This window comes from Podarcis bocagei (genome assembly GCF_964188305.1).
Source record: "Podarcis bocagei genome assembly, chromosome: 8".
In the NCBI taxonomy this organism is placed as follows: Eukaryota; Metazoa; Chordata; class Lepidosauria; order Squamata; family Lacertidae; genus Podarcis; species Podarcis bocagei.
In genome coordinates this window covers 56042531-56070023 of record NC_138133.1, presented here as the reverse complement: position 1 = coordinate 56070023, position 27493 = coordinate 56042531, and the positions used below count along the sequence as shown (strand labels likewise).

At 40.9% G+C, this 27493-nt stretch overlaps 1 protein-coding gene across 1 annotated transcript in view; it reads right to left on the bottom strand.

Moving 5' to 3' along the window:
- Positions 1-19038: 19038 nt before the first annotated feature.
- Positions 19039-27493, bottom strand: part of CLVS1 (clavesin 1) — a 66335-nt gene continuing 57880 nt past the window's right edge. Inside the window, exon 6 of the mRNA XM_081205006.1 lies at positions 19039-21273. Coding sequence (XP_081061132.1) covers positions 21186-21273 — 88 coding nt within the window. The 3' untranslated portion in view covers positions 19039-21185. The remainder of the gene's footprint in view (positions 21274-27493) is intronic.

Sequence of the window (27493 nt, the reverse complement as noted above, 5' to 3'; positions counted from 1 at the left end):
AAGCTGACTCTACCTAGGGAGCAAGAGCTGGGTATAAATCCAATTCAGTTTTTGCATTAATTCACACAGCCAAAATTCCTAAAGCTTTTTACGTGGACCATAACAAAAGGCTGAATGGTCGGAGGCACCCTGCATAAAGAAGTGGGAAATTCCCAGTGCAGTGGTGTCTGAGATGGCATTGCAGTGGGTGAAATCCAATATAAGCTACGTTTATTTATGAATACACTTAGCTGGATCACACCAAACTGCTTCCTAGTTACTGATGTTTAAGTAGGATTCCCCCACCTCATTTCTTCTGTAAGGAAGTGCATAGAAATGGCTACAGAGAAGAAGCTTAGTTAATTGCCTTTTTTTAAAAAAAAAATTCTAGCAGCATTGCTGCAAAGACAGCTTAAAACCTATTTCTCTGTACCTCTGTGTCTTTAGAGTCCAGTATATTGAGTTCCTTTCTTTGTGATGTAGTTGAGCGGGTTACTGGTTATAGGATTGTGGATTGACATTAGGGACAAAATTTTAAAGAAAACTTTCAGCATATACTTTTTGATTAATTTCTGCACTTCTGGTTATTTACTGAAGTAAGGATGAGGAATCAGATTGAGCTGCAAGGCCAGACCCTGGCATCCCACAACTCTCGTGGGCCACTGTGGCTGTGGTTTTGCAAAATGGCCTCACCACTTAACTGCCAATACTGGTAGCTTCCCTGCAGATATTATCCATGGAAGGCAGATAGATTATTTTTTTTTACAGGAGGTGACAAGAGAACACTGTATGCTGGTAGAGAAGCTGTCTTTGTTTTTTGTGTTTTATTACAAGATGGGCAGAACTGGAGCAGCATCCTAGTAGGAATTTCTATAGGCACATCCATATTCCACGTGGATGGTGGGTATGCTTGAGTGCCCCTGAATTCTTTGGTGCTGCAGATTTTCGTGGAAAAGATCTTAAATTGTTTGTACAGTGGTGCCCCGCAAGACGAATGCCTCGCAAGACGGAAAACCCGCTAGACGAAAGGGTTTTCCGTTTTTGAGCTGCTTCGCAAGACGAATTTCCCTATGGGCTTGCTTCGCAAGATGAAAACGTCTTGCAAGTGTTCAGATTTTTTTTCCGCTCCCCCTTTTTCTAAGCCGCTAAGCCGCTAATAGCCTTTTAGCCGCTAAGCCGCTAAGCCTTTAATAGCCGCTAATCCGCTAAACCGCTAATAGCGCTAATCCGCTAAGCCGCTAATAGGGTTGCTTCGCAAGACGAAAAAACCGCTAGACGAAGAGACTCACGGAACGAATTATTTTCGTCTTGCGAGGCACCACTGTATCCACCTCTGTTCTCTTTTCCCAAATCACTGCATCTCAGCTGGTTATTTGTGATGATGCTATAGGGGAACAATCACTAAGCAGGCTGATAGCATCATTAGCATGCACAGAGGAATTTGCTAGCATATGATATTTGTTATTGATTTATCCTTTTCTGCTGAAGTGTAACTAATGTAAATGAGCTGTTAACAAATTAAAATCTTCTAGGCATACAAGTGGTATGAACTTGGGCACCAGCGGGGTCACTTTGCATCTGTCTGGCAGCGCTCTCTCTACAATGTCAAGGGTTTAAAGGCTCAGCCATGGTGGACAGCAAAGGAAACAGGTTATACAGACCTGGTCAAGGTGAGCAGTATTACTTTATAGATTGTTATCAGCAGAAATTTCTGCATATTGCATGATGCCAAAAAGAAAACTGAAATTATTTGCAAGCACAATGCATACTAGAAAAATGCAAGAGGGAAGATATAGGAGATAAAAATACAAAATAATAATAATCAGGATAAAAATCTACATTTCATTAATTCTGCTATATAGATTTTTGTCTGAAGTAGATTCCACAGCTGCAGTTCTCTGAATACATACCTGGAATTAAATCTCATTAAACACAGTGGAACTTACTTCTCAGTAAGCATGCATAAGATCAGACTTCAGCAGATAGAACAATATGCTGCTTTATTCCTTGTGACTGACACCTAAGCCTGGTTCCAGACTTGAGTCATAAGAAGTAGACCAACTGAAATCAGCAGGACCTAAGTAAGTCATGTGACTAACTTGATTTCAGTGGGAGCCATAGTCCATTGTGTGACATTCCTTCTTCTGCTAAGGGAATGAGTTGTGGAAGTGAGTGAACACAAAAAAATGTACATGCTGGACCACTTGAGTTTTTATGGCCATAGTAAGTCTGTAATTTACACTAATTACTGGGAGGCAAGCCTTAAATTGCTGAATGTTGTAATTAGTGGATAACATGCCGGTTTGTTTTCCCTTGTGCTCTCATAACTCTTAGAGGCTTCACTGGGACGTTTAATTGCAGAAGGTAGACAACATCAGGCCAACTGAATAAATACAAAACTCAGACAACAGAGAAGAAATTCATCACTGTTTGTAGCCCTTGAGATAGACAGCTAAATTATTTATAATCACTATTCTCTGCTATTGTTAAAATACAATTTAGACTCTGTTATTAAATCATCAATTATTGTTCTTTTTTCAAAACGTCAGTGAGATTTCCATTTCTAGAACAGATTATAGAGGAACTTTAGAGGCTGCCATCTATTTTACTTGTTTTTTTTTCTCTTAATGTTCCATGTTAATAAGAAGACTTATACTCCCTCCCCATTTTAACAGGATCACACACATTATTAAATTTTGTTGTCCCTGTAAAAGGCTAAAACATCTGGTTTTACTGAACATGCTTTAATGTTAGCATGGATAATGTTCCCTTACAAGAAATGTTCTCTAGCATGAATATCCTCATTCATTTTGACCATCACCATGCTTTCTTATAGGAAAGCCCTGTTGAAATCAAAGGTCCGTAGGGTAAGTTTGCACACTCAAAGCTCAGGTGGGCTTCTTAAATCTGCATCCCATGATGGAGCAGTCTGGCTGTTTTGGAGACTAACTGAACCTTGATTTATTTATTTTTGTTACCCCTGAGAGAGCTAATGCTTGTGTTTGGCCATAAGGTGCTACATCTAGTTGCACCTAGTGGCACAATGTAATCATGACTAGTTACAGGACGCCAGTCAGAAAAGGGGAAAGACACCCACATGTTCTCATTCAGACACAGATCATGAAAGAGAACCCATGGGTGCCTGCTTCCAAGCTGTAGGCTCATAAGCATGTATATTCCAAGATGCTCATTATCAACCTTTTCTTTCCCAAGAAATATTTATAAGACTAAGGCACCTGCCTTATTCAAGAAGTAGCACACAGACCTGAAAATAACTCAGTTTCAGAGCAGCAGACATAATCCTATTTCTTTGGAAGTGATTCATTTTTGTTCACTTGTACCCACATATATTTATAGGTACATACAGAGAGAATGAAATTCTTGCCCTGTCTGGAAAAGATTCGAGCTACCTTAAAATACTTGTTGCTTTGAATCTTCACAGGTTTTTTTTTATTTGCTAACAAATATATCCACAAAAGCCCAAAACTTCTAGAAGCAGAAATCCCCACAGAGGTAACAAAAACATTGTCTTGGCTCAAGGAAACTTTAAAGAGCCATTTTCCACTCCCACCTGCTCCCTTTTGCTCCCATTGTGGGTATGTTAACTTTTTGTAGACATACTTTTGAACACTTCGGTCCATTACATACAAAACTTACATAGACAAAGACGCAAAGCATTGGAGTACTTGGAAGATTTTTTTTTAAAAAAAAATCAGTATATCATTTTCACAAAGACAGACCAACTGCGTGTGGGGGCACTTTCTTCTTTCGTTGCTGATTTTGGTAACTTAGTGTGAGCCAGGTGGGGTCTCATTGTCCAAATTCAGTCTCCACAAGTCTTCATGATTGTAATTTTCTATTAATTTGTATATGCACCCCCAAAAAATCTTTCTGGAGAAAGTACCAAATAATGCCTTACATCTCCCAGCTCAGATTTTATTTTAAATGAGGGAATTGGACATTATCTTCAGGTATCCTGGTATTCTTTGCAATGTTGCATATTTCATGTTGTTCTATTTTTAGTCAGAAGAGCAAAAAGCTTTTCTCCATGTGGAATCACAGCCTTGTAATCAGTCTAGCTAATATTTGCTAACTATAAAAAAGAGAAATCTGTGTGAGATGCATGAAGCATCATGATGAAGCAGTGCAGTGATATAGTACTAGAGGGGCTGTTCCTTGGGTAATACTGTCAACTGATGTTTATCTGTGCTGCTTTGTATGCATAACAGTCTATGCTTCTGCTGATGCACGTATATATTTTGCTCTAATTGGTGTTATGTTTTAGATGCCTGAAGTAGCTTGCACAGTTGGAAGTTTGCCTAAGGAATTAGAAATATAAGTTGCGAAGACATATGAGAAGAACATTTGTAGTCCTCATGCTTCCATGTTAATGCTGTATAAAATTATTTCAATATTTGAAAAAAGGTAATTCTAGTAATGAGCTGTGTTTTTGCTGCAAGCGAAAAGTGCCATAACGTTCTCAGGAGAGTAGTAACAAGCTTAATAAAGACAGCTGTTTCAGTCATTTGTGCTTCTATTCCTTCTTACTTATTAAAACTGAGAAATCCAGACAAATTTTCTCTCTGAAGCCCATGCAATCCAATTTTGTGAATTTGTTTGCAGAAAGGGTGCTCAAAACAAACTGACTTGGCGGCCTTTGACCTTATGTACAGTGCAAAGTATTTGTCTTATTCATATTCAGTCTATTCAGTGTTGAGCCCGGTTTATAGACTAATGTTAAAAATGTATTTTAATGTGTGTCTGTCCTATTTGTATGTAAATCTGGCTGTGGAGTGTAAGATGCAAAGCATTGAAGAGGCATAACAGTGCTGACCCTTCCTTGAAGCTCCCACACTCACTTCCAATTGCTTTCTTCCCAGCTGGCCCTACTTCCAGTATCAAAGCCCACTTTGGAACAAAGCGATTCAAAGGATGGACTTTGAGAGTAGCAGTGGTGGATTCATCACTCCATGATCATGTGCCTGTTTGGTCTTCTGAATCACACTCTCCATGCTAGCTTTCCATCTAAATAGGGTGGGTCTGTGTTTGGAAACACAGTTTTGCTCACATCACATGCTTTTTGTGCCTCCGTTTAACATCATGGAAGTTAATATTGCTTAATAGGGGCTTAGGCACAGACTAGATGCCATGGTTTGCACATGATGTGCCCTTATGTGCTTGATTTCTGTTCATTAAATAGTAGTTGCAGAGGGACCAGGATTATTCCTTTCATGGTCCTAAGACAGATCATTCCTCCCAAGCTATTTAGTAAAACAAAACAAAAAACCCAAAAATGCAAGGGAGAAGCATGGGCATACTGTGCTGTCTAGTTTGGCTTTTGACTATGGTTACTGTTTAGCCAAGACTAAACCATTTCACCTGTTCAGGTGTATCTGACAGTACTGGGGAGTGTGTTCTGAGAATAATCAACTTGAACCCACTTTGCCCCACATCCAGCCCTTCAAGGGATACATGTCCCAGCCCCAGTGTGATGTATGCCTGCTCCACTCCTGACCAAGCCCCACTGATGTGCTGATGTGAAAAGAAATGCTGCCTTTTACTTTGCCCAAAATGATATGTAAAAAGCAAAGTTTTCAGCCACCCCTCATGGCAGCACTGGAGTGGGGAGAGCTGGAAATGCTGGGTGTGTGTGTATTTGTAATATATTTATATACACACATACCTAGGCCACACCCACCGCTATCATGCAGCTCTCAGAAAGGTAGCTGACCATCAGTGAGGCTCTCAGGCTGAAAAAGTTCAGCCCCCCTTTGTCTGCACAGACTGGCAGCAGCTCCCCAAATTTCTCTGCGAGTGCTGTCTGGAGATGGTTCCTGAGAGCTTTTGCAAGTGAAGTATGTGCATTTTGTTTTCATATGTTCAGGCTAAATACTTGAAGACGGCTAGCTATTTCATTTATTTTTCTTAAATTCCTTAGAAATTCAAAGTGCCAATGATTCAAAAAAACCGTAATATAAAACAATCACACCTAATAATGAAATATTAGCATGAGAAACTAGGACCGCAATAACAATTACAAGGCAGCCATCAGAATTAAAACATCAGCATACCAAACATACCCCAAAGGAGGAAGTCTTCAGCCAAAGGCCACCCAAAACAGTTACACCCGAGGGAACCTGGCACAACACGCTTGGCAAGGCAGTCCAGGATTCATCCTTATTGAATCGCAGCACTGCACAGGCCATAAGAAAATCACCATCCTTATCTGTGTTTCAGATAAGGAAAGCTTGCGTTTAACTTGAGTAAAGCTGTTCCCTGTGTTGGTGAATTGATACTCCCTTACCTGATCCTTTCAGCTTCTGTTCTGACATCCTATAGTACATTATTATTGATTCAAGGAAATCAAGTGGTACCTTTGTCAGTCCTCAGTATATTGTTTAGATTACATACAGATCATTAAAAGTACCGTCAGTTTATTCTAGTGTCATCAGAAATATTGTTGGCAGCAAAAAGAAAGAAATAAGGCAGGTAACTTTGTACATTTACCTAATAATGCTGCTTTGACATTTAGGAAGGATCACAGCAGTGCCATTCTTAGATAATAACCAAGTAACTGGAAATGATTGATTAAACAATGTCCTATATTGTCAGTTTGCAAAGCAATCTGGAATGTCTTTGACCTGTGTGATTGAGTTAGTTACCATGCAGATTTCTTTCTACACTTGAGGAAGGCTCAATAATGGTGCACATATTTCACACAAATGAGGATACCTGAGCTTTCCCCAAGCTTTTCAGGGAATGAATCTCAAGTGACTGAAGAACTAGTATCCATGTAGAACAGAAATTCATATCTGTTGACCACCAGAGTTGACCATTCTGCATAAGAGAGACCATGATTCAGTTCCCTTTTCTCCGACACCTTGTTACATTGGGCATTGCCAGGTGCTGGTATCAGTCATTAACCAAAATATATTTGCATTGCTCTTTGGAAATGAAAGCAGTGCCCAATTAATTGCATGGCGCATAATCTGGCTTTGCAAGTGCCTCTGTGATGTTAAATAGCAAAAGAATTGCTTGGCAGACTGATGCACAAATTAAATCATTTAGGCAACAGAAGATAAAGATTCTGTTTTGCTGATGAAATTAAGTTGTAAATTAAGAGGATTAACTCTGCTTAACATCAATAAGTACATAGAGAATCTGTGGAAAGCTTTGTCTGGGAAAATGTGATGATGGCAAGTGCTATTGGTTGCTTGAGTTAAGTTTGTGGTCTAAAAACAATGCCATTACCCTTTCTTTAGGGAATTCCTGTAATGCCATTAAACAGTATGTGGGTGAGATAGAGGTGGGAAGGCCTTGGGATCTCAACATTTGTTGAAGTCATATTGCTGTAGGAGTTACTCCTTCTTGATTCTTTAGCAGCAAATCAGAAATTTGAAGGAAGTGCTCTGGAAAAGAGGTGCTCCTCTAACTTTGCACCTTGGGCTATGGGAATGTTCTGCTCTCTCAACTTGTCTGGGGCCAACTCTTGCAACAGAGTGAAGTGGGGGGAGCACTGAGGATTTCACATGTCATTACAGACTTAAAAGACATGTGTACATTGTGCTGCATTTATTTCTGGAATTCAAAGTACTGTTCTCAATGCTCTGTTAGCTCTCTTGGTATTGAAAACTCTGGTGCGCTGTGACTGTGAAGATCAATACTCTTGTTAGCGCATAGTATAAAATGATCTGCTGAACACCCCCCTCGGCTAATCAAAAGCAAATTAAAGTGGAGGCCACTTTGGTAGGTGGCTGGGGATTATTGAAATTTTTATGATGCGAAGGTAATTGAAACTAAGAAACTACATGGATCGTTTTGTTTTAAACCCTTAACTGAATGGAAAATGGAAAATGGAAAGCTTGTTAACAATGCTAAATGCTTTCTTACTGCTGCTGTGTATTTTTAAGGTAAAAATAAATAAATCAGAATGCTCTTTAAATACTAAATTAATGTATTATTTGGTATTTTTTGCCTTTTCAGTCCTTAGAGAGAAACTGGAAGGTGATTCGAGATGAAGGACTTGCTGTGATGGATAAAGGAAAGGGGCTCTTTCTGCCTGAAGATGAGAACTTGCGGGAGAAAGGTGACTGGAGCCAGTTTACTCTCTGGCAGCAAGGTTTGTAAGCACTAATTTCCCCCTTTCTCCGGTCACTCAGTTTCCATTCTGCAATTTTAATAAAAGCTGTCATTTTAATGGAAATGGGTTTGTTCCTGTGAAGTCAGACTGCAATAAAATGAAAATGCATGGCTGCTCTACAGCAAGTGCTGGATCCAATCTATTTGGACAAGGTGGCCTCAGTGGGCCCACATCCCCCTTGACACTATCACCACTTTTGGTTCACCTGTCCCTCCTCTATGTGGCCAATACATTCAGCCTCACAAAGGGAGGGGATGAGGCAAGTGGAAGCTGCTTACCCTTCTCATTCCTGTCATTGCCCACTTTTGTGCAAGGACTGGGGGAAAGGGACTGACATCAAAAAAAGAGGAACAGCAAGTCCAATAGGCACTCGAGACTTCCTGATACGAGGATCATGCTTGTCCACATGGCAGTAAAAAGTTAGAAATTGTCCTATGCATGTGACTGTTGTGACATATTTTATAGAGACATAAGAAACAGTCTTCTTTTTCCCTTGATCACTTCCTTTCCAGCAGAGTGATGTACTGTCAGGCTCGAGGGATTCTCTCCTCCCCCGGTAGCATCAAGGATCAAAGAAGAAACAAGAAAGTTCATATTTGTGGTTTTATTCAGTAATCGTGGAGCAAGGAAAGCAATCCAGTCCTTAACTCCATGGTGACGTTGCTCACTCTGAGCCCGTCCCCTTCTTTCTCCAGCAACAGCCTGTGGCTCTATGGGAGGCTTCAGGAGTCAAATGTCGTTGAGCCCTTTGCTCTTGAATTCTAAGTGAGCGACGAGTACGCGGTGGTGGAGGAGCTTCTGTTCTCTCCAAGGAAGTCTCTGCTGGCATTTCTCCAACTCCCCCTCCTTCTCCTAAGATCTCATAACTTGGAAGCTCTGCATTCTGCTGTAATATAATCCTGTATCCCTCTTCTCTTGAAACTACTGGAAAAGGAGGGGCGATCCCCCCACTACCTACCCCTCCTCCTCCAAGGGAAGCAGAGGAGAAGGAGGAGGCAATTTCCAAACCTCTTCTTCAGTCCAGTCCCTGACATGTACATAAGAACATTAGAAGATTGGGCCCGAGGCCCATCTAGTTCAACAACCTGCTGTTTGCACAGTGGCCAACCAGCCACCTGTGGGATGCCTGCAAGCAAGATATGAGTGCAACAGAACTCTGCCCACCAGTCTTCCTGGTGTTCACACACACACACACACACACACACACACACACACACACACATGTAACTGAATCAGTTGCAAACTTTGTATACCAAGCTATTTAGATTTATAAGAAACTTGTACAGAATTTACAGAGATACTATGTTTTTGTCCTACTATGTTTTTTTGTTCAAATTATTAACAATGAAAAATGTACTGTGGATGGGCTTTCTCATAATTTGGAAGGCTTTTCCCATCAATCCCTCTTTGCGTAGAATCAATATTTGTTTTTGGAATTAGAAGGTCTGTGGACTTGTAATAGACTTAAATAAACTTATGAATTTTACAGAGAGAGAATTTTCAAGTGTTTGAATAACTTTGAAGGTTAACGAAGGATAATTTAAAGGTTGTTTAATCTTTTGTTTTAAGAATTCAGATTCCTGGTGCTTAAGTTGTGTTCCCCCCCCCCCCTCCTTCTAGGAAGAAAAAATGAAAATGCATGCAAGAGTGTTCCCAAAACATGTGCCTTATTGGAACGATTTCCAGAGGCCACTGGATGCAGAAGAGGACAGGTACTAACTGATATAGAGGGGAAGAGAGAGGTGGAGTGTTATAGGGAATGTTGAGTGTTTAATGTGCATAACAGGCCATTGTGCATATTCCCCAGGCCTCATTGAGAATGTGCACATTATACTTCAGTGAAGAGGGGATTGTGCACATTTCCTGGTTATTATGCATCTTGGGAAATGTGCATATTGTGGCTTAATTTTTAACACTCTTTTGCCATTATGCATAATCCCCAACAGGCCTTGGGGAATGTGCATATATTGACTGCATTTTGTACGTTCCCAGGACAATATGCACATTATCTGATCTGTATGCATAGGCTTCAAGAAACCTGCCTTTTTTTCTATTTCTTGTTCAGAAGTGTGCAATCTACACTCCCCAGGTTGCTCCTGGCCCACTGCGTAGCATCTACCTGGGTCACAACACTACTGATCACCTAAGTCCCCCCTCCCCCATGTAGTTCTCCTTTCCACCACTCTCAGCTGTTTCTCAGTCAGCTGAGCAGCACAAGGGGGGGGGTCATATAGAGATGCAAGTTTTAAACTTTCCTTCCCACTCCTACAATTCTGATAGAAATACAATCTCCCCACCCCTTATTAAGTGTGCTCCTGCACACTGCAACAAACCATTTTTGGTGTGACCTGAGGGTGGGATTGTATTGGAGCTCTAAAGTAACTCTAGGAGATTCAGCTCTAATTAAAGCTCCTATCATGTGCTTTGGAGAAGTTAAAGAACCTTTATATCAAGGTTCCTGGACATAGTCATGAACAGGCTTGCTAACACAAGATGACATAGCAGTGCTGGCTTGTCAGCCTGAATTGGTTTGAACACAGTCCTATACTCTCTGCAAGTTAGAGTAATTGAACTGATTTATTTTTTTAAAAAAACCCATAAACTATGCCTCTCTCTACAGATCAAATATTCTGTCATGCACCCAGGGACTCATGTCTGGCCTCACACAGGGCCTACAAATTGTAGGCTGAGGATGCATCTAGGCTTGGTGATTCCAAAAGAAGGGTGCCAGATTCGGTGTGCTGAAGAAACAAGGTATAGCCCTCCTCCCTTATCCTCCGGTCTGGGGTTTATGGTGGGCACGTTCATGTACTATAAGAGTGGGGACAGGAGCCAAAGGGGAAGAGCTCCCTAGCAAACAGAGTCAGTACTCTGTTTAGGGAAGCTTTTAATGTTTAATAGATTATTGTATTTTAATATTCTGTTGGAAGCCGCCCAGAGTGCCTGGGGAAACTGAGCCAGATGGGCAGGGTATAAATAATAATAATAATTATAATTATAATTATACAGAACCTGGTGAGTCAGGGCAGAACCTGGTTTTTTTGGGGGGGGGGGCTGGATTAAATCTGGAAGACAAATCTGGGCAAAGTTGTCAGCATTTGGTTACTAGACAGAACACACACAAGTTAAAAGCACTGGCTGGTTGACATGCCCTATCATCTATCTATCTATCTATCTATCTATCTATCTATCTATCTATCTATCATCTATCTATCTATCTATCTATCATCTACCTATCATCTACCTATCTCTATCATCTATCTATCATTTCTTTATTGCAATCAATGACCTCTTTCTTCAATTTTTTCTCCCTCCCTCCTTCCAAAACCAGCACGTGTATAATTATCATTCATTTATAAATATCAGTCAGCAAATAAACCTTTTGAGGCCTCTCATTCCAGAGACATTTCTAAACAATGTCACAGTTATGTCTCTAGGCACTGAAGGAGTCCTGAGAGGTGGTAAATATAATACTAGCTCATATGATACAAAGAAGTTATAAAAGCATACAGGTGAGAGCACCAAGAGAAACTGGACCTTTCTTTTGAGGTTTTTCCAGCTGCAGCTCCTAATGCCCCCAAAGGTAATCAATTGGCCATTAAACCTTAAAAATGGCTTCCCTCCTCAGCTCTTGGAAATGCTGATCCAGTTGTGTGTATGATTCTGAACTGCTGACCCGGTGTATGGAAATTGTGAAAAAGGCAAATTCCATCCTAGGGATTATTAGAAAAGGACTTGAAAACAAAGTTGCCGACATCATAATGCCATCACACAAATCTATGGTGCAACCACTTTTGGAATACCATGTACAGTTCTGGTCACCTCACCTCAAAAATTATATGCTAGAGTTGGAAAAGGTTCAGAAAACGACAACCAGTGATCAATAGGAAGGAGTAGGACCTCAGTGGGATTTGTTCCGTGGAAAGTGAGCCTAGGATTGCAATTTAAGGCAGTATACAGGGAAAAATCTGAAAAAGCTAGTGTTGTTTTCCAGTCTGCCAATCATGTTTTGGAACTGTTACTATTGTAGAAACCCAGTTAGTGGTTTTTGTGGGGTGGGATGGGGAGGGAATCACATGTGCCAATCATCTTCCTAACATGTAAAAATAAAAATACATTTTCTCGGGGAAATGTATTTTGAAGGCAGGATTTTTTTTCATCAATTAATAATGTGATTGCAGCTACTTCCACCAGAAATTTGGGACACTTGCCAGCATATACCTAATTTAAATACTGCGCCACACATGTCAGTTTGTGGCAGCCGTTAGCTCCTATTGACTAGTCATTGACAATAATATTTGTTTCCAGGAGTTTGAGCTGAGTTAGGTGCAAAGGGATGTTGCTCAGAAATTTGATAATGAGAAATTTAATGAATGTTTAGCTTCTCCTAGTCATTGTTTGTCATTTCCATTCCAAGTTTTTACTTATTACAAAAGAGAAAGCCATTACACAATCATAATATATTACTGCAGAAAAGCCCTCCAAAAACCTTACCCAGCCCTTTTACAAGGATAAACATGATCTAGATCAGATGCTGCAATTCAAAATGTAATATGAAATATGACAATACAAATAATTTAAACTTAATAAGCTGTCAAAGGAGAGTTCCGTATAATACAGGAGTGTCTAGTGCTAAGAGATGGGCATTAGTTGATGCAACCAACATAGCCCAGTGTTGACATAATTCTAATTGTACGATATCATGTTGTGATGATCACATTATGGTACTTTTCATTCACAATATAGTGTGGCATACACACACAAAAACCCACATTTATTTGCATTTCAGTGGTAGGTCCAATTAACAGCCCTGGCAATTCTGTAGCTGTTTTGTTTTGTTTGTGTGTATAGCAATCTCTTTCAAGGCTATGTAAATGACAGAATCCTCTTCAAATTTTCGACAGCAACACTTCCCTTGCACTAGTGTTTTTCTCAAGAATCAGAACTTTTGGTGGCTAATTAATGCAAATTTTAAAATAAAAACAAACACCCCCCCCCTTAAAATAGAGTCACTTTCTTACGCAAGTTTGTCTCTTGCTTTCCACCAGAATTAGACAGAAGCTAAATTTAAGACCTGGCATGGTGTTGCCTATAATCCTGCAAACCAGTTTACAGGACTGACTATTTTAATCCTTGGGTTTCGTATATCTGCATTAGAATTAACATTTATTCCCACTTTTCTATTAAAACAACACTTGAAGCAGCTATCGAAAGTTCTGGTGTGTAAATTTAGGATCGAGGTTCCTCATAGCCATCACTTTTTAAAATCAGTTTAAATAAATGAGTTTTCTTTCTTGATTATGACACTTCCACTGTATTGTATTTTCCATTAGTCAAAGTATCAGCCAAAATGTTCAGTGCTATGAATTTAGTTGAAAGAAGGTCCCTTTTAAGTAGGGTGAACAAAACACTTCTGAACATCTTTCCAATTGTGAAGCTTAAATCCTTTCCTCTAATTGCTTCCTCTGTTTATTGCTCTCTCTTGAATTTTCTTCTCTTTAAATCTTTATGGTAATGTGATGTCCAGGGCTGTTTGCAGTATTTAAAGCTCAGTCTTGTTCTCATCAGAGATTAATTATGAAAAGACTGTGGCCTGCTCTCATTGTAGAACTAGGGCAATGTTGGAGTGAGGTGAGCGATGGATATTCTTGCCTATTGCTCTCTGCTTCCGTAGGATAATCCTGAAGTTGAGAGCTGGGGTACAAACTCTACTTTCAGAGTACTAATCAGAGACTTTGCCAGTCGCAGACTTTGGAGGAATTAAGAGATCGTCAGGATGCTCCTAAGGTTTCCTGTTCACAGAATCATGAAAAAAGGAGGAAATGGTGGTTAGAAATATAATGTGTTCTGTGTAAACTTAAACCTTATGGGGGAAGCCTTGCAGTGTCCCATCAAGAGGTCAAATTAATGGTGTGAATCAGGTATCAAAGAGAAAACTCATCTGGCCCAAAAAGGTCTGTCATTCTTGTGTAGGGTAGAACCAGCGAGGCAAGGCAGCATCTCTTTCCAAGAAGGTCGGTATCACTGGAGAATTATTATTTCAAAGAGGTCCAAGGTTGTCACGTCCTGCAAACTGAAATTGGGGGATGGGGGAAAGGAAAAGTGGGCCTCAGTGGCAGCTAGATTAGACAACACTGGGCCAAGCTCAGGAAATATGCCATGAACTGATATAATGCAACTCTGCAAAGGGCACGATGAGACCTCTGCAAATACTAAAAAGCCGGTCATATTTGCACTGATCTTCACCATGGTGTAAGAAACTGTTTTCAGAAATAGTGCTTCTTGAATGACTCAATCAACATATATCTCACAGACTGAACACATGTCATAAGCCAAGTTTCTAGGTTTCTAGTTGATTTAAAAAAATAGGTAGATAATGACCGTATTTTTGTCACATAGAGGTGACAGACTTTTCTTGGAAGTTTTTAAGTAGAAGTTGGATATGATTTAGTTAAAATTCCTGTGTAGCAGAGGGTTGGACTAGATGGCCCTTGGGATACCTTCCAACTCTACAGTTTGATGATTCTATGAAATAATAGCTTCATTGCTCCATTATAGCCCCATCCACATTAGATAAGTACCTCTTGATATTTCCATGAGCCAGCTGGAAACAAAGTTAGGATAGAAGCCATATTCCCATTTGAACACTTTTCACTCTAGCTCTGCCCATCATTGACTCTGGCTCCTGTGACACCTGGCATGCAGCCTATGACAGATTACCTTTGAGGACATGTGACCCTCATCATAGAAAAGGAAAATTATTCATTGATGGATTATAAGTTTATTAACTTCTGCTTCGGGTTTTTGTTAGTAAGATGGTTTCATAAAAGTGAGACAAAGTGAGTCTTGTGTGTTCATTTGCTCTTCTAAGAATTAATTTGTACATATTGCTTTATTAGACTAGATTTGCTTTGGAAAATTACCATACTTGTTTTCTTTTTCCTTGGTATTGATCTTTCCTCTCAATGTTTTTCACTATGATGCTTAAACAGATGAACAGTTCTTCAGACTTACCGAACTTGGTTGCTGAATATATTACATTTGCACCCTACCTTTTCTCAGTATATATGACACTATCTCCATTTCATCCTACCCAAACCCCTGTGTAGTAGGTTAGCTTGAAAGACAGGGGCAGATTTGTGAGGTGCACAGCAGAAGAAAGGGGAGATTTTGTGAAGAGCCTTAAGTTAGAATCTAACCCAATCAAACAATAGGTAAACACAATGTAGAGAATCTGTTACAGATTCTGGATCAATGTGGATGTGCATTCTACCACATATTTTATAGCATACATCTGCCTTTATGGAGTAGTGCAATTCTCCTTTTTGTATGGAAGAGCTAATATCAAGCTATTCCAGAGTAAAGCTACTAGCTCCAGGGTAGTTTGGTCATCTGTGCACGGTTTTCATCTAGAATGGAGATGTGGTTCTTGAGGCAGCAAATAAAGGATGGCTTCTCTGTCTTTCAGGTTCTGGGAAGAAGGGAAAATCCTTATCTTTGATGACTCTTTTGAACATGAAGTGTGGCAGGATGCTGATGCTTATCGCCTGATATTCATTGTGGATGTTTGGCATCCAGAGTTAACATCGCAACAGCGGCGCTCCCTTCCAGCCATTTGAAGGATGCTTGAGGCCTTCCCTGTTGAGGTCTACATTTTATGTTTGGAAGTGCTGGTCTCATTAAAAAAGAAAGAAACCTGAATTTGTATGTATGAAGTAACCTGGGCATGGACTTTAAAGCATCCTATTCTGTGCTTTATAAGGCACTGATCTGATAGCTCTGTATTCATGCTGCAAGTACAGATTCCTATTCTTTTGTCAGCCAAAGAATATCCTGTGCCATATATCAAAATAAGACCTATGCTAATATTTGTTATGCCAGCATTATGTTTACCACTGCTAAGCACACACTTGGTGTACTAGTCACGTAACTACTAATGCTTGTGTGTAAACATAAAGGACACAGATTTTCAGACACTGTGAGTATGCAATTTCTGTTCACATGAAGGAAAGTTGTGCAGCTACAGTACTTGGTGAATTGCATCTCACATCAGTGCTTCTATATCCTTCTAAGGACCAGTTAACCAGTTACTCGCAAGCATCTTGGAAACTTGTCATACTAGAATGTGTAGAAATGAATTTAGATTTAAGTGAATGAACTGATAGTGTGAGCTGTAGATAATGTGAGTGGATGATTTGGTATTGTATTTTTTAAAAGATCATAGTATTTTTGTATCGTATATGGATACCATTTTCCTGCTCTTTATGAACCACTTTCCTTTTGTAATTTTCTTTTGTAATAATGGCAATCCATGTTAATTTTGCAGAGATGACGCCTTATGGAGCTGCTCTTCATTTTATTGAGTTCGGCCTTTGTCTTTCAAGTGAGAAGGCACAATATGCTCAGTTTCTGCTGAGCAGTACTTATAACCCAGCTCTGATATGTCTGTGTCTTCCTCATAAAAAAGGTTTGTGGCCCTTTCCAATACAGCAAAAAGAATTTCACTTAAATGGGAAGCACATTTTCTTATTAAGGGACTGTGCAGGTTGTGAGGAGGATCACATTTGGAACCAATTTGCTTCCAGTCTATTGTTATGGCATTTCTATTCTCAAGTGCGGTCAGTTTCTTATTGTACAGTGGCGTATGTAGTAGAGGAAGCATTCAGTTTGGATACAGGTACCGTCACATGAAGTGACACCCACATTGTTGTTTCAATCCACCTGAGGGGGGGAAGTGGGGGCTGACCTCCCTTTCATATTCACTTCTCAGTTTTGCCTTTGAATTAGTGAAGTGCGGTGCACAGGATCAGCACCAAAGCAGCTTTGGTTAGACTTTTTACAATTACAACCAACAACAAGACAGTTCACACTCTCTGACCAAAATATACATTACAGTTTTAATTTTATGAGCAGAAACGTGCCAATGTATACATGTGCTGGGTTTTATAGTGCTATACTTTTGAAATTATAGAAGCCGAAGTTCTGAGATGTTACCTAAACTGATGACATGAAAATAAATATTTGCTACGGCCTTGACGGAGTAATATTTTCAAATAGAATGGTCAGTATTTTGTACAGATTGAATCCAGGGCCCTGTTGTCGTCATTTGTTTCATTGAATGGAAAGATTCCTATGTATAATGTTTATAAATAGCTGCCTTTTCTTTCCTAAGTGCAGGTGGAAGGCCTAAAATGAAAGTGTGAACAAGTATGTGTTGTTCCATCTGGGAAACCACAGGCTACATTTTTCTGTAGCCCTCATTAGCTCAGCATTGTTCAGTGTTACCTTATCTCAGTTTTGCCTGAAAACAATTACTGCACGTGGAAGGCAAATGGAATATAGCAATCTACTCTAAATGTGCACCTACAAGCTAATGGTTGCCCATTACGTGCTGTGGTATATTGTGCATTAAACAAGTGCCTTCTTTGTGGCAGTGTGGATTTTTTTTATATATGTTAGTAGCTTCAGCCCTGAAAGTTTCTAATTTTTGCATTGATGGCAAAAATTGCTGTTGCTGCTGGAATAAATGAAGCTTACATAAAAACAAATATTGTGTTGGCCTTCTGTGTTTTTTCTACCATTCCTCACCAGTGAGAAAAGGAACTGCATTAAAAAAAAAATTATCAAAGGAGAGAGGAAATTTTGTTTAAATTCTCATGGGTAGAGTTGGTGGGGGGTGTTCTCACACTTATTTACTTTTGAAGTAGCAGGAGGTTTTCTGAGTCATTTGTTTCATTCTACATGTCATCTTTCTACAGGTCTGCACTGTACAGACTTGCAAGGGGCCCACACTTCCTGAAAACCTCATGAGGAGTTGTTGTTTTTAAAAATTATTTTTGCTTTGAAAGAAATCAGTGTGCTAAGTTTGTGCTTAATAATAATATAGCAAAAATAAGGAATTTACTTAAAAACAAAACCAGCAAGTACTCCCATCTCAGGTGCTTGGCAGCCACCCTCTCAAGCTTCCTGTACTTCATTTAAACTTCAGGGGAAGGTGTCATGCGGTAACTTCTCCCATGGGCCTTTTTTCAAATCAGGAAACACTGGCAGCCAAGGAGGCTGAGGAACACAGGTGAAATGTTTTAATGGAGGGGGGACCTCCCCCACTGCCGTCTGCCATTCAGTGGTGCGCAGTCAGTGGACTAGGAGGACTAGACTAGTCCCCTAAATGCTCCTGGTAAATTAGAGTATTAAATTATTAAAGCCTGGCACCTCCTTCCCAAACTTCTGCCCAGTTTAGGGAGGGAGGTGCGATGCTCATGCGCACGATGTCAGGACGTTCCGACATCACGAGCACAGCGTCAGTCCCCCCATTGTCCTCGCAAGCTGGCACCTCTGGCCCTAAGTCTTCTCCTATGAAATAATCACTGCATGCCACTACTGCCATTGTACAATGAGCACTGTGCAAGTTCACCTCCAACTGAAATTATCCAACATGCTGTCAGTGAGGCAGGAAAATGAAAGCTTTCATGGGGGGAAAAACGTTTGAAATTTTGGAGGACAGGTTTTGGCACTATACTAAAAAAACACCAAATAAAGCCCTGCAGAACACACAAATATACAGTGTATACATGAGTCAACCTTGACCTTTCCTTGTTACCATTGTACGCTTCCTAGAGTTCTGCATCATGCTGCTAATGGAAGAAGCACTTTCAAAAGCCACATGTCCAACTAACACTGCCAGAAATAACCTTTTAAGCACTATCCTTATGCTAACCTTGGCAGTTGCAAAAAACTTCCTGTTATGTTCTGTCCTGGCCTTTTGGGTACATTTACAATCCACACAAAGGTCTACTTATTTATTTTTCCATTTTAAGGTTTATTATCTGAGTTGAAATTGCTTGTTTGGGTACCCATGGATGCTATTCCATAATGCTTCTTTTAATACTCTTGGGCTATAAAAATAAATTACATGGATCTTTAGCTAAGATTTTAATACTTGTTGCAACCTTCCCCAAAATTTACAATGCATTTGGTCATCATTTCCAGAGGGTACAAAGTCCATGGTGGTAAGAGTGAGAGTTAAGTACAGCAAACTTTTCTGAAAACAGATACAGTGGTAAAAACTCAGTTTTTCTGTTATGAATGATAAGCAGCTTTTTTATGTTGGCCCCTGTGACAAAGGATTAGTAAACAATCTGGACTTTACCAGCAGAAGCAACAGTCCAAAGTAAACCTGTAATAAAGGTGGAGACCCTGTATTTCACTGAGAAACAATAAAAGGCTGACTTGATAATTACTGATTTGATAGAACTTTGATTTTACAAGAGAGACCAAGTTCATTTTTTTATTTGGCCCTCTGGAGCAATAGAATCTGCAACTAAATTATATCTGCTGCAACTCTGTACAAGCATCTTAGCTCTACACAATAGATAAAACAGTTTCTGAATGATATCCCTAACAATGAAACATTATGCCAGTAACATATCATGGCTTTATTCATTACATGTGACTTCTACTAAATGACTGCAATTGTTTCTCAGCTTCACCGAAGGCAGGGATGAAGGATGTGGCCCTCCAGATGTTGTTGTACTCCAGTTCCCATCATCCTTGGCTATTAGCTATGGTGACTGAGGCTTCTGGGACTTGGAGTCTAATGACATCTAGAAGGTCACAGGTTCCCCATCCTTGACTTTAGAGTTACTTGGCCATCCTTGAGATAGCGAGCAAATCCTTCAGGGCATATGGCATAAATGTACTGTTTGGCTAAGGATTGCTAACTGGCTCTTACATACTATTGCAAAATGTCAACAAACATGTTTCCAGCTCTTTGAGGAAATAAAGCCACAGAGAATATATATATATATATATATATATATATATATATATATATATATATATATATATATATATGGTGGAGTCCCCCCCCTTTACTATTTTCAATGCAAGAATGGGATTTGCTTTTGCAAGTAGAGCAAAGATGGGAATAGCAAAATGATCTTTGGCATTTCAGTTCTACGTTTTTCTGTTCTTCCATGGTTCCTTCTAATGGAGGCACATTGAATAATTCATTCCAAGTTTTCCCTTTCCATTATAAGCATAGCGTATATCTGCAGTCAGCCAGGCCCTCTGGCTACACCTTTAACTGATTGCTGGAGAAAAGATGGTTAAACAGCTCTGCTGAGCTTTCATTTGCCGGAATGACCTAAATGAAAGGACCTGGAGTGGAACATTAATCACCAGTAAGTGTTCTCATTGAGCTCAGACACCTCCTCCCCCCCCCCAACATATCTACCCCACATACTGTAGTTGCCTTGGGTAGGGGGTGGATCCCACACTGTTAAAATTAAATAATTGCTTTTCAAATTGCCTGTGTCTGTTTCCAACTCCAGTCATTACATTGAGCTGACAGGTTTATAAGGACTTTTAAAAGTTAAGAATTTATTTTCCAGGGGACTGTAATAAGTGACCCCTGCAAATAGCTGAGGTGATGAGATCACATATTGCAGAGTTGAACAATTTTCTGCTGGTGATTGCTTAGTGTGTGCGTGTATGTGTGTTGTGTGTAGATAAAATGCAGAGGAGGCAGCTTTGTAAGGACTTACGGGTTTCAAGGTGTTCTCTCCATGCTGCAAACTAAATTATGCCCGTTGCTGCAATATTTAAACTCAAAACACCTTTACTTGAAATGTATGTATATATATATATATATATATTTGTGTGTGTGTACTGCATCTAAATTTCATTTTAATAAAACTGGAGACTATCCCTGCTTAAACAGTATGGGAAAACCTCAACTGATGTATCTTTGAGTGCATGAACATACAAAGTCATCCCTAACATTTCAACCATTGTTAATATCATAAACCATAAAATTACAAAGGGGGGGCTCTGCTTTGCAATCAGGCTCATTAGCTTAGAACTTGGGCTGCAGGGCATCTCCCCATTGGCTTTGGCCACACATACAGATGGCTGGTGATGATCATTTACTTGCTCTGCAAAGACCGAGAGCCTTGTTTCAAGCTGAATGTGTGTTAATGTGTATTAAACCTGTCTTTTGCTTCATGGGTATCTTGTACCATTGAAGTCTGATGGTGCAGTTGTGCGCTTTGCGGTGAATTCAGACTCAGTCCAGAGCCAGCAGTGGCTGGGTGTTCTCATTCTCATGCTGATCCTCGTGTTTCAACGTTCCAGATTCCACCACGGACTGAGACCTGAAAACAAAGAACAGCTGTTAGCATTGCTTAGGCTTTAAGGCTTCAGCTGCCATTTGTCTTTCCAAGAATGTACCGAGTCTTAGTATTTTATTGATTTTCTCAATATAATCTCAAGGCAATTAACATTTCCAAAAACATCTGGCTTGGTATAAAAAAAAGTAGTGGGCTTTGTGTTGATGATTGTGAAATTATTTTGCAAATTCCAACATTTGCAAAGTGCTGATTTCTATCAGCACTTTGGTGGGGGTCAGACTGGAGGAGGTCATAGGCAAAATTGGTAGGTTCCTGGTAGTTTACCTGATGTCAGGTAGTGATGTTCCAAGTAACACTAAGCCTCTGAGTTTATATGCTATTTTAAGATGAAGTGGACTCTTACTTTGGGGGTATGACAGGTGGGTGTTCCTGCCCACCTGTTAAAATTGACCTGCAGGGACTGGAAACAAGGATCTGACCCACTTGTCAGATCCAGTTTCCAATCCCGGCTTTAAACATACAAGCTGGTGCCCACATGTGCAGCACTGGATTTATTTGTTTATTTTAGACAGTTGTTGACTGCCCATTAGCAACAAATTCTGGTCAGTTCACACAAAATTTAAAACAATAATATTGATTTTGAAATATCAAAAAATGTGAAAACACTAAAATCAACACAATTCCTCCAGCAGCAGCAGCAGCATGAAATAATTCTATAACAGGATTTAAAGCTCAGCTAAAAATAATTTCTCCCAGGTACTAAAATACACTATAACATGGTTCTAAATGGCAAGTGGCACTAAAAAGGACTTTGAGTGAAAGTCCTTAACTCAAGCACCAGGCAAGCCCCTCTGGGGAGGACATTCCGTAATTGGAGCAACAACTCTGAAAAGGCCCCTCCCTAGTGCCTCACCCATCAAATCTCGCAAGAGGAAAAAACCTGAGAATATCTTCCAGCAAAGATCTTTAGGTCTGGGCAGGTACATACAGGAAGATGCTATCCTTTAAGTAACCTAGCCCCAAGTTATTTAGGGCTTTAAAGATTTAATGCAGTACTGATTTTCCCCCTCCCCCCTCATCCTCCAGAATCTCCAAACTGTGTTTAAATTTCTCTCAAATCCAGGAGGAGTTCAAAGACATGGTTTGTGAATTTTTGAGAAAGGAAACATTGGAGCGCAAATGCACCGTCTGCTACCCTCATCCCATTCAATATCTAAAGCATTTGAAGCAGCCTGAGTTACCAAAGAACAAAAGAATTGATGGATGAACGTTACGGAAGAGTAATATTTTAAATGTAGCCCTTTAGATTTCAGGTATCGTCTGTCGCAGGAGCTGAGCACCATGTTCCAGCTTCACTGTGGGATTTGGAACATGCCTTTGAGTTAATATTAGTTAGTGATTCATTCAGACTGGATGCCATCTAAGCATTAGCTGGATTTAGAAAGTACAAATTATGTTCCTCATAAAAATCACCAGCAGTTCCTTCAGCAACACTGCAGTGTAAAAATAGAACAGCTAACCAGAACACTAATGGGAACAGTGTTCTCTCTTCCTGAAACCCCTAATCTAAAAGAGATTAGTATTCGGAATTGAGTTCTAGCTGGCGGTTTCTTTCCAAGGGCAAGTATATGCTTCAGTGAGAGAAAACAAAAAGCTTTTTTTTTTCATTCTGGAAGGTTCTGTCTCTCAAAGTAAGCTTGTACCATACGCCATGAACTGAGGGCGCCTTTAGCTGGTTTATAAAAGTATCAGGCTTAAACCTGAGTTAGCGGCATTCCAGTAAAAACATGATGGTTGGACAGGAGAACTGGGCTTGCATCCATTGCAGAGCTAACTAGCTGTCTCGACATACAAGGATTTACACTTGCATAAGAGGATTTTACCCCGTTCTGCATCCCCATAACAATTCTAGGCCCCTGCATCCTTCTGGAGCAGATTTGGGGAGGGCTAGCGACATGCAGGGGAGGAGAGTTGGGGAAGTCCCATTGCACCAGCGTAAATCCTTACAGGAAAGTTACTTGGAACTGTATTGGATAGAAGCCCTGAGCAATGGAGCACCACCCCTATTTGAATCCCTCTTCAACTTGCAGAAGGGGACTGTTTAAAAAAGGGAGTCTCTTGCATCCCACAAGTGATATGTTTGGAACCCCGAGGTTCCAAACAAATACTTGAAGAGGGCTCGGGCCGCGTGTGATTTGTTGGTCCACTATAAATCAAAGGAAACAGTTTCCCTGTAATGGTGAAACTCATTTCAGCAGCAGCAAGGCACCTCCCCCTCTTGTACAGCCAGTTCACAGATGCCCTGGGCAAATCCAAAACATTTTCCTGCCTATGGCAACGAGGAAAATAGTGCATTTCCCCACTTATTTCAAAGTGCATTTCACCCAGGGTCAGTTGAGTGCTTTTGGCACCTGAGAATGAAAATCCCATGAGTGTCATGTCGTCTCCTTGGCAGCAGGCCAAATGACTGACAGTTTGCTGCCTTTTCAAAATCAGCTGCCTCAGGTGGCTTCCTCACACTATCTAATGGTAGGGCCAGACCTGGGTTGCCATTTTGTAATCCTGGCCAATCATTTGTATGTCTTAACGAAACATCTAAAACTGCTCCTGATTCTTTAGAATCTCATCCTCTATATTTAGACCAAATATATCCTTTAGGCTCTCTCTTTCTTCACTATTTTTAACAATGTAAACCACAATTATGGGGTGTATGTGATCCAGAAGCAGCAAAGTGTTAGCTCTCTGTTCCATTTGATCCTCAGAATGGAACACAGGATTGGTATTTTGGAGGCTAAGGAAATGCGGCTGCAGGCAAAAGTACACATAGGTCAGCATGCCAGGGGTGGCTGAGGCCAGAGGTAAAAAGGGGCAGAACAGTATATGCAAATTTTACCTTTGTACTGTAGGTTAGTTTCTAAAAACACTCACATACCCCCAGTGGGCATAGCATGGGTTGCTGGTGTCCGGAGCAGGGCAAGTATTACGCTCCCTGGAGAACAGGGCAGCTGGGGTAGAGGCGCACACCGGGGGGGGGGGGGGCACACAGAGCCTGTGAGACACATGGCTACCAATGCTGCCACTGATGGCGGTGGTGGCCATATGCCTTCTCGGCTTGGGGCTATCCCTCCCGGCTTGGCCAGCCCTGAGGCTGGGCGTGTGGGTGTTTTTTGCCAGCCATGAGTAGAAGGAGCTCCAAGGGCTTGCCTCCCCACAGATCCAGAAGGCAGCAGGAGCTCAGCCATGTAGCCTAGATGAGCGTGTCTGTCATGGAGGCACCTGGTTGCGCCCCCTCAGAATTTTGTGCCTGGGGCTGCTGCTCCTCTGCCCTCTGCACGCTATTCTGCACGCTACATACCCTTCTCAACCCTTCACCCAAATAAGCAAGCAGCATTATTGGAGTTCAAGGACACAATCCAGTCAGTCAGAAATACTTCACAGACAGGGATGTGAAGCAAGGCCCAGTGAGGGGTGTTTCCTGGGGAGATTTCTGAGAGGCAGATGGAGAGGCCTGGATGAGGCATTTGGCTCCCAGGCCTGTCCTCCGTCTCTGGTAAAACCATGATGATGGCATCTGCTCTGCAGATGTGTTTCGGGGGCAGGGAGCATTTCACACCAAATATTCTGCAACACACACACCATCTATCTTTATCTCCATCTTTCTATATATACATCTGTACAGACTCAGCCATCACACCCACATTCCCCTTCCAGTGCACTCCTATAGGAAACATGAAGGTGCCTTAAGGCTCTGATTTAACCTGTCAGCTGTAGTCTTGAACTATGAGCCACATTTTTTTTCTTACCTGTGAAAGCTTATAAAAAGATCTATTCAAACATGAAACAATCCCAACTCCACTTTAAGATTAGGCTGTATTGGGGGGGGGGGAGAGACAACACAATGAAAGCAACCCACATGCTCTCATTCCCAGTCTTTTACTTCTCGTCTTTTATTCTTCCTTTGCGTTATTAACAACCTTATTTGCTGAAATCCATGTGTGGGTGGGGGAAACCCATGACTATCCTGCTGAGCTTTCCCCCTTGAGCTGAGCTTTGTGCCTTTCAAATTGGTGCACTGTAACCAATCAATCCAGCCACACTGCAAAAGATCTATTCACTGGGGCCTCACCTCCCATCTGCGCATTTCCCTCTAATTCTCTGCCCATTACACCGGCTCCTCTAGGCTATTATCTTCCAATGATTCATTCCTGCTGCAGAAAATAATAAGGGAAAATGTTTCCTTCCAACAAGCCGCTATTGATTTACTTATTGATAACAGGCAAAGCCTTTTTGGTTTCAGTAGCATTCTGGGTTTGTTGCTTTTCAGTATTCAAGCCCTGTCACCTCCACCAGGTGGAGAGGAGGGACTGTAGCTCAGGGGCAAAGCATCTGCTTTGGATGCACAAGGTCCCATCTTCAACCCCCAGCAACTCCAGGCAGGGCTGGGAGAGAAATCCTGAAGAGCTGCTGCAAGCCAGTGTAAGACAAAATGGAACAATGGTCTGAGTCGATAAAAGGCAGAGACCTGTGTGCCTGTCCATGCGGTAGCAAAGAGCTGGATCACCACTTGTCCTCAACATTTCTAGGTAGGTAGGGCTGGGGAAGACTGCCTGCCTGAAACCCTGGAGAGCCGCTGCCAATTCAGAGTTGACAGCACAAGGCTTTCGTCGATCGGGAGAGAGCTGCATTAGACTTGCTTCTGCTCTTTTATACATAGAATCATAGAATTGCAGAGTTGGAAGGGACCCTGGGGATCATCTAGTCGAGGCATAGGCAAACTCAGCCCTCCTGATGTTTTGAGACTACAATTCCCATCATCCCTGACCACTGGTCCTGTTAGCTAGGAATGATGGGAGTTGTAGTCCCAAAACATCTGGAGGGCTGAGTTTGCCTATGCCTGATCTAGTCCCGTGGTTCCCACAAGGGGGGAAATTGATTTTTAAGGGGGGCAATTCAAGCTTGTTTAGACCAAGTTAACGGCCTTTTAGGCTTCCTCCACGTGAATAGTAGTTCACTTTTTGAATAATAAGAATTATATGTCACGGGGGGGGAGAGGGGATCAGGATTTTAGAGATGCTTGGGTGGGGCATGGCCAAAAAAAGGTTGGAACCACTCATCTAGTCCCACCCACCTGCAATGCAGGAAAATGCAGCTGTCCCATAGGGAGATTGAACCTGCAACCTTGGCGTTATCGGCACCATGCTTTAGCCAACTGAGCTACCCAGACTCATACAGGAGCCTTTAAAGTTGTTTTTACTCATGCTTCTATACTTGTTTTTGATGTTTGTTTTTGTAGGTTGCTTTGAGCTCACCTTTCTGTGGGGAAAGTGACTAATAATAATAATAATGTTCATCTTGCTGTTTTCAGCTTTCTAGTGTGACTAGCTTCCCTTGCATTTTCCATATGTGTGGCATACACAGAGGGAAATGGTGTCGCCATAGTAACTTGCATCCATTTCTCGAGCTGCAAAGCATATCTCCTTGAGACAGAATAGAAATGCAGAGCACATTTTCCCATTGCTTTAGAATGCATTTTGTCTTCTTGTAACAAACTTATCTTATTGGGCCAAACTCCCAGTGTCCTAAATCTCTAATTCTGTGATTGGAATCCCACTCCATTTACATTTTCTATCAGAGACAAACCACAGTACATGATTTGGTATGTGCTTAAAACTACATACCAAACTGCAGTCATGTCTATTCTGTATCACCAACTATACAGCTATAATACCAGACCTGTGTTTATTATGAAGGGGTGGGGGGAGGAGAGCAACCACACAATACAGGCAACATAAAATATGTGTAAATAATGTGTATTGGGTTGTTACTCAACTACAGATTTTTCAATAATATTCATATGTATTTATGGTTACAGGTAAAAAAAATACCCCATAGAGTGCAATATTTACTCAAAAGTAATTCTCACTGAGTTCAAGCTAGCTTCCTTCCATGTAAATGTGCATAAGATTGCAACCTAAATCTACTCAAGATTGTGTTTGTGAGTCTGCATGGACCAGTATATAGATTTAGTCAACTTTACCTTTCATAAGCTCATTAGTTTGTGTGAACTGTTTTCCAGACCTGTGAAAAGAGACGACAAAGTGGGGATGGCAGCCACTGGATCAGCTGGCCTCAGTTCTTGAAAAATAGCCAAATTTGACATGAAATTTTCCCCACAATGGGTCCTTGGCCTCATTTGTTTGTAATGGTAACCCAAACTATGACTTACCATGATGTATGAACCAGG